Source organism: Carcharodon carcharias, chromosome 33 (genome assembly GCF_017639515.1).
Source record: "Carcharodon carcharias isolate sCarCar2 chromosome 33, sCarCar2.pri, whole genome shotgun sequence".
NCBI classification, from domain to species: Eukaryota; Metazoa; Chordata; class Chondrichthyes; order Lamniformes; family Lamnidae; genus Carcharodon; species Carcharodon carcharias.
Window position 1 is genome coordinate 14,050,145 of NC_054499.1, and position 7,541 is coordinate 14,057,685.

Sequence of the window (7,541 nt, forward strand, 5' to 3'; positions counted from 1 at the left end):
GTAGGCCGGACCCTGGTGGATTATGGGACGCTGGGCAGTGGGGTTGGGTTTTCTTCCCGCGCCCCAACCCCCACCCCCCTACACCCCCCACCCCAACCCCCACCCCCCTACACACCCAACCCCCACCCCCCTACACCCCCAACCCCAACCGCAATCCCCCTACACCCCCAACCCCCACCCTACACCCCCAACCCCAACCCCAACCCCCCTACACCCCCAACCCCCACCCCCCTACACACCCAACCCCCACCCCCACCCGCCTACACCCCCAACCCCAACCCCCACCCTCCTACACACCCAACCCCCACCCCCCTACACCCCCAACCCCAACCGCAATCCCTCTACACCCCCAACCCCCACCCTACACCCCCAACACCAACCCCAACCCCCCTACACCCCCAACCCCCACCCCCCTACACACCCAACCCCCACCCCCAGCCCCCTACACCCCCAACCCCAACCCCCACCCCCCTACACCCCCAACCCCAACCCCCACCCCCCTACACCCCCAACCCCCACCCCCCTACACCCCCAACCCCCACCCTACACCCCCAACCCCAACCCCCACCCCCCTACACCCCCCACCCCAACCCCCACCCCCCTACACACCCAACCCCCACCCCCCTACACCCCCAACCCCAACCGCAATCCCCCTACACCCCCAACCCCCACCCTACACCCCCAACCCCAACCCCAACCCCCCTACACCCCCAACCCCCACCCCCCTACACACCCAACCCCCACCCCCCACCCGCCTACACCCCCAACCCCAACCCCCACCCCCCTACACCCCCCACCCCAACCCCCACCCCCCTACACACCCAACCCCCACCCCCCTACACCCCCAACCCCCACCCTACACCCCCAACCCCAACCCCAACCCCCCTACACCCCCAACCCCCACCCCCCTACACACCCAACCCCCACCCCCACCCCCCTACACCCCCAACCCCAACCCCCACCCCCTACACCCCCAACCCCAACCCCAACCCACACCCACCGCCCCCCTCCCCCCGGCTGTCCCTCACTCTGAGCACACACCAGAGTCACCGACCATCACCAGACATCTGCCACCCTCCCCTAACCCGCTGGGCGCTGGGGAGTAACGGAGTGGGGGAGGATTGGCCAAAACCCGAGGTAGGCCGGACCCTGGTGGATTATGGGACTCTGGGCAGAGGGGTTGGGTTTTCTTCCCGCGCCCCAACCCCCACCCCCCTACACCCCCCACCCCAACCCCCACCCCCCTACACACCCAACCCCCACCCCCCTACACCCCCAACCCCAACCGCAATCCCCCTACACCCCCAACCCCCACCCTACACCCCCAACCCCAACCCCAACCCCCCTACACCCCCAACCCCAACCCCCACCCCCCTACACCCCCAACCCCAACCCCCACCCCCCTACACCCCAACCCCCACCCCCCTACACCCCCAACCCCCACCCTACACCCCCAACCCCAACCCCCACCCCCCTACACCCCCCACCCCAACCCCCACCCCCCTACACACCCAACCCCCACCCCCCTACACCCCCAACCCCAACCGCAATCCCCCTACACCCCCAACCCCCACCCTACACCCCCAACCCCAACCCCCCTACACCCCCAACCCCCACCCCCCTACACACCCAACCCCCACCCCCACCCGCCTACACCCCCAACCCCAACCCCCACCCCCCTACACCCCCCACCCCAACCCCCCTACACACCCAACCCCCACCCCCCTACACCCCCAACCCCCACCCTACAACCCCCAACCCCAACCCCAACCCCCCTACACCCCCAACCCCCACCCCCCTACACACCCAACCCCCACCCCCACCCCCCTACACCCCCAACCCCAACCCCCACCCCCTACACCCCCAACCCCAACCCCAACCCACACCCCCCGCCCCCCTCCCCCCGGCTGTCCCTCACTCTGAGCACACACCAGAGTCACCGACCATCACCAGACATCTGCCACCCCCCCCCTAACCCGCTGGGCGCTGGGGAGTAACGGAGTGGGGGGAGGATTGGCCAAAACCCGAGGTAGGCCGGACCCTGGTGGATTATGGGACGCTGGGCAGTGGGGTTGGGTTTTCTTCCTGCGCCCCAACCCCCACCCCCCTACACCCCCCACCCCAACACCCACCCCCCTACACACCCAACCCCCACCCCCCTACACCCCCAACCCCAACCGCAATCCCCCTACACCCCCAACCCCCACCCTACACCCCCAACCCCAACCCCAACCCCCCTACACCCCCAACCCCCACCCCCCTACACACCCAACCCCCACCCCCAGCCCCCTACACCCCCAACCCCAACCCCCACCCCCCTACACCCCCAACCCCAACCCCCACCCCCCTACACCCCCAACCCCCACCCCCCTACACCCCCAACCCCCACCCTACACCCCCAACCCCAACCCCCACCCCCCTACACCCCCCACCCCAACCCCCACCCCCCTACACACCCAACCCCCACCCCCCTACACCCCCAACCCCAACCGCAATCCCCCTACACCCCCAACCCCCACCCTACACCCCCAACCCCAACCCCCCTACACCCCCAACCCCCACCCCCCTACACACCCAACCCCCACCCCCACCCGCCTACAGCCCCAACCCCAACCCCCACCCCCCTACACCCCCCACCCCAACCCCCCTACACACCCAACCCCCACCCCCCTACACCCCCAACCCCCACCCTACACCCCCAACCCCAACCCCAACCCCCCTACACCCCCAACCCCCACCCCCCTACACACCCAACCCCCACCCCCACCCCCCTACACCCCCAACCCCAACCCCCACCCCCTACACCCCCAACCCCAACCCCAACCCACACCCCCCGCCCCCCTCCCCCCGGCTGTCCCTCACTCTGAGCACACACCAGAGTCACCGACCATCACCAGACATCTGCCACCCTCCCCTAACCCGCTGGGCGCTGGGAGTAACGGAGTGGGGGAGGATTGGCCAAAACCCGAGGTAGGCCGGACCCTGGTGGATTATGGGACGCTGGGCAGTGGGGTTGGGTTTTCTTCCCGCGCCCCAACCCCCACCCCCTACACCCCCAACCCCAACCCCAACCCCCCTACACCCCCAACCCCCACCCCCCTACACCCCCAACCCCCACCCCCTACACCCCCACCCCCTATAGCCCTACACCCCCACCCCCCCTACACCCCCACCCCCTACCCCCTACACCCCCAAACCCTGCACCCCTACACCCCCAACCCCAACCCCCACCCCCCTACACCCCCAAACCCAACCCCCACCCCCCTACACCCCCAACCCCCACCCCCCTACACCCCCAACCCCCACCCCCCTACACCCCCAACCCCAACCCCAACCCCCACACCCCCCGCCCCCCTCCCCCCGGCTGTCCCTCACTCTGAGCACACACCAGAGTCACCGACCATCACCAGACATCTGCCACCCTCCCCTAACCCGCTGGGCGCTGGGGAGTAACGGAGTGGGGGAGGATTGGCCAAAACCCGAGGTAGGCCGGACCCTGGTGGATTATGGGACGCTGGGCAGTGGGGTTGGGTTTTCTTCCCGCGCCCCTTCCCCCACCCCCCGCACCGGTTGTCCCAGGGCCCTGCCGTCTCACCGTGTCGTACTCCTCCTGACCCCGCAGCTCCTTTGCGATGTACTTGATGGCTTCCACAGCGGCCTTGAGATCTCGGGGCAGCACCATTTGCTGCACTAGGCCATTCATGTACCGGTTTATCTCCGGGAACAGGCGGCTTGGCGGTAAGTCCACACTGAGGGAACGGAGAGAGGGTTTAACGGGGACGGAGGGAGGGGTATTATATACTTGCATTTGTATAGCGCCTTTCACATAATAAAACATCCCAAGGTGCTTCACAGGGGCGTCGCCAGATAAAATTTGACCCGCCCCCCCCCCTCCCCTCACCTCCAATCCCCTTCCCTCCCCCATGCCCCCCTCCCCTCCACCACCTCCCCTCCCCTCCCTCCCTCCCCTCCCCCCGCCCCTCCCCTCCCCCCCCTCCCCTCACCTCCAATCCCCTTCCCTCCCCTCCCTCCCTCCCCTCCCCCATGCCCCCATCCCCTCCCCTCCCCCCGCCCCTCCCCTCCCCCCCCCTCCCCTCACCTCCAATCCCCTTCCCTCCCCTCCCTCCCTCCCCTCCCCCATGCCCCCATCCCCTCCCCTCCCCCCGCCCCTCCCCTCCCCCCCCTCCCCTCACCTCCAATCCCCTTCCCTCCCCTTGCCCCCCTCCCCTCCACCACCTCCCCTCCCCTCCCTCCCTCCCCTCCCCCATGCCCCCATCCCCTCCCCTCCCCCCGCCCCTCCCCTCCCCCCCCTCCCCTCACCTCCAATCCCCTTCCCTCCCCTTGCACCCCTCCCCTCCACCACCTCCCCTCCCCTCCCTCCCTCCCCTCCCCCATGCCCCCATCCCCTCCCCTCCCCCCGCCCCTCCCCTCCCCCCCCCTCCCCTCACCTCCAATCCCCTTCCCTCCCCTTGCACCCCTCCCCTCCACCACCTCCCCTCCCCTCCCTCCCTCCCCTCCCCCATGCCCCCATCCCCTCCCCTCCCCCCGCCCCTCCCCTCCCCCCCCCTCCCCTCACCTCCAATCCCCTTCCCTCCCCTTGCACCCCTCCCCTCCACCACCTCCCCTCCCCTCCCTCCCTCCCCTCCCCCATGCCCCCATCCCCTCCCCTCCCCCCGCCCCTCCCCTCCCCCCCCCTCCCCTCCACCACCTCCCCTCCCCTCCCTCCCTCCCCTCCCCCATGCCCCCATCCCCTCCCCTCCCCCCGCCCCTCCCCTCCCCCCCCTCCCCTCACCTCCAATCCCCTTCCCTCCCCTCCCTCCCTCCCCTCCCCCATGCCCCCATCCCCTCCCCTCCCCCCCGCCCCTCCCCTCCCCCCCCCTCCCCTCACCTCCAATCCCCTTCCCTCCCCTTGCCCCCCTCCCCTCCACCACCTCCCCTCCCCTCCCTCCCTCCCCTCCCCCATGCCCCCATCCCCTCCCCTCCCTCCCTCCCCTCCCCTCCCCAGCCATGTAAGGAGATATTAGGGACAGGCGATCAATCAGCTCATTTTTTAATGGGTTTATTGAAGGGGGAGGGGGAGAGAGAGGCAGCGAAAGGAAATCCGGAGCTCAAGGCCCCCCCAGGCAGCATCAATGGTGGAGCGAAGGAAATCGGGGGATGCTCGAGAGGCCGGAATTGGAGGAGCGCAGAGATCTGAGGGTCGTAAGGGCTGGAGGAGGTTACGGAGATAGGGAGGGGTGTAGGGGCTGGAGGAGGTTACGGAGATAGGGAGGGGTGTAGGGTCTGGAGAAGGTTACAGAGATAGGGAGGGGTGTAGGGGCTGGAGGAGGTTACAGAGATAGGGAGGGGTGTAGGGGCTGGAGGAGGTTACAGAGATAGGGAGGGGTGTTGGGGCCTGGAGGAGGTTACGGAGATAGGGAGGGGTGTAGGGTCTGGAGGAGGTTACGGAGATAGGGAGGGGTGTAGGGGCTGGAGGAGGTTACAGAGATAGGGAGGGGTGTAGTGTCTGGAGGAGGTTACAGAGATAGGGAGGGGCGTAGGGGCTGGAGGAGGTTACGGAGATAGGGAGGGGTGTAGGGGCTGGAGGAGGTTACGGAGATAGGGAGGGGTGTAGGGGCTGGAGGAGGTTACGGAGATAGGGAGGGGTGTAGGGGCTGAAGGAGGTTACGGAGATAGGGAGGGGTGTAGGGGCTGGAAGAGGTTACAGAGATAGGGAGGGGTGTAGGGGCTGAAGGAGGTTACGGAGATAGGGAGGGGTGTAGGGGCTGGAGGAGGTTACGGAGATAGGGAGGGGTGTAGTGTCTGGAGGAGGTTACAGAGATAGGGAGGGGCGTAGGGGCTGGAGGAGGTTACGGAGATAGGGAGGGGTGTAGGGGCTGGAGGAGGTTACAGAGATAGGGAGGGGTGTAGGGGCTGGAGGAGATTACGGAGATAGGGAGGGGTGTAGGGGCTGAAGGAGGTTACGGAGATAGGGAGGGGTGTAGGGGCTGGAAGAGGTTACAGAGATAGGGAGGGGTGTAGGGGCTGAAGGAGGTTACGGAGATAGGGAGGGGTGTAGGGGCTGGAGGAGGTTACGGAGATAGGGAGGGGTGTAGGGGCTGGAGGAGGTTACAGAGATAAGGAGGGGTGTAGGGGCTGAGGGAGGTTACAGAGATAGGGAGGGGTGTAGTGGCTGGAGGAGGTTACAGAGATAGGGAGGGGTGTAGGGGCTGGAGGAGGTTACAGAGATAGGGAGGGGTGTAGGGGCTGGAGGAGGTTACAGAGATAGGGAGGGGTGTAGGGGCTGGAGGAGGTTACGGAGATAGGGAGGGGCGTAGGGGCTGGAGGAGGTTACGGAGATAGGGAGGGGTGTAGGGGCTGAGGGAGGTTACAGAGATAGGGAGGGGTGTAGTGGCTGGAGGAGGTTACAGAGATAGGGAGGGATCTGAAGGAGGAGGAAATTTTGAAATGGAGGTGTCACTGGACCAGGAGCCAATGTTGGGCAGAGGGTGATGGGTGAACATTTATCAACGATTAAAACATTGGAGAATTGATTAAAAAGGCCGATTGGAAAGTGTTTTCATTGTCAGTCATGGTGGCGCGAGAAGGCGGAGTCTGTGAGGTAACCAACTGGAGTGTGGTCAGAGGCTGAGGTGACCAGTTGGAGTGTGGTCAGAGGCTGAGGTGACCAGTTGGAGTGTGGTCAGAGGCTGAGGTGACCAGTTGGAGTGTGGTCAGAGGCTGAGGTGACCAGTTGGAGTGTGGTCAGAGGCTGACATGATGAAGTCTCCTGGAAAACGCCCAAAGGGAGTTGGCAACCCTCCTTCTGGCACCAGGATCGCCTCAGGAGCCAACACCCAGTGAGTTGAACATGAGCCTCGTTGTCCAAACGAGGGTAAATCTGAAGTAAATTTAACCGCCCTGCCCCCAACCCCCACCGTCTCCCACAGGGCCACGGACAGCCCATAGTTACAGGGTATGAGCCAACAAGAGGCCTGGTTAACCTCTGACCTCTGCCATCCCACCGCCAAGTATGAGTCCCCCTCGTGTGCTGGGCATTGGGTTCACCCACACTCCTCCCCACCCCCTCACCCCCACCCCCACCTCCCCTCCCCACCCCCTCACCCCCACCTCTTCTACACAGACCCCTCCCCACCCCCTCACCCCCACCTCTTCTACAAGGTGTCGGTCCTGGGTCACAGACCCCTCCCCACCCCCAACCCCTCACCCCCACCCCCCTCACCCTCTCACCCCCACCTCCCCACCCCTCTCCCCCACCCTCTCACCCCCACCCCCTCACCCCCATCTCCCCACGCCGCTCCCCCACCCCCCTCCCCGCTTACCCCAGGCCAGTCTCACCGTGTCCTACTCCTGCAGCTTTGACCTCAGGTGGGAGATCTAGAACCGGAAAACCCACATCGCTGGGCTCTCCACGACCTTTGCTGTCTGGATTCCCAGCATCTTCCTAACCTCCCAGGGCCTCCTCTACGGAATCGCGCCACGTTAACTCCCTCCCATCCCCCCCCCCCACTCCCCCGCTGTGTCACCGTGGGCTGGAGCCC

General features: G+C 66.7%; 1 protein-coding gene across 1 annotated transcript in view; it reads right to left on the reverse strand.

Moving 5' to 3' along the window:
- The window catches only part of chrnb1 (cholinergic receptor, nicotinic, beta 1 (muscle)), a 90,302-nt gene that overhangs the window by 15,794 nt on the left and 66,967 nt on the right, over positions 1-7,541 (reverse strand). The window contains exon 10 of the mRNA XM_041178900.1: positions 3,596-3,749. Within this exon, the coding sequence (XP_041034834.1) occupies positions 3,596-3,749 (154 nt within the window). The remainder of the gene's footprint in view (positions 1-3,595; positions 3,750-7,541) is intronic.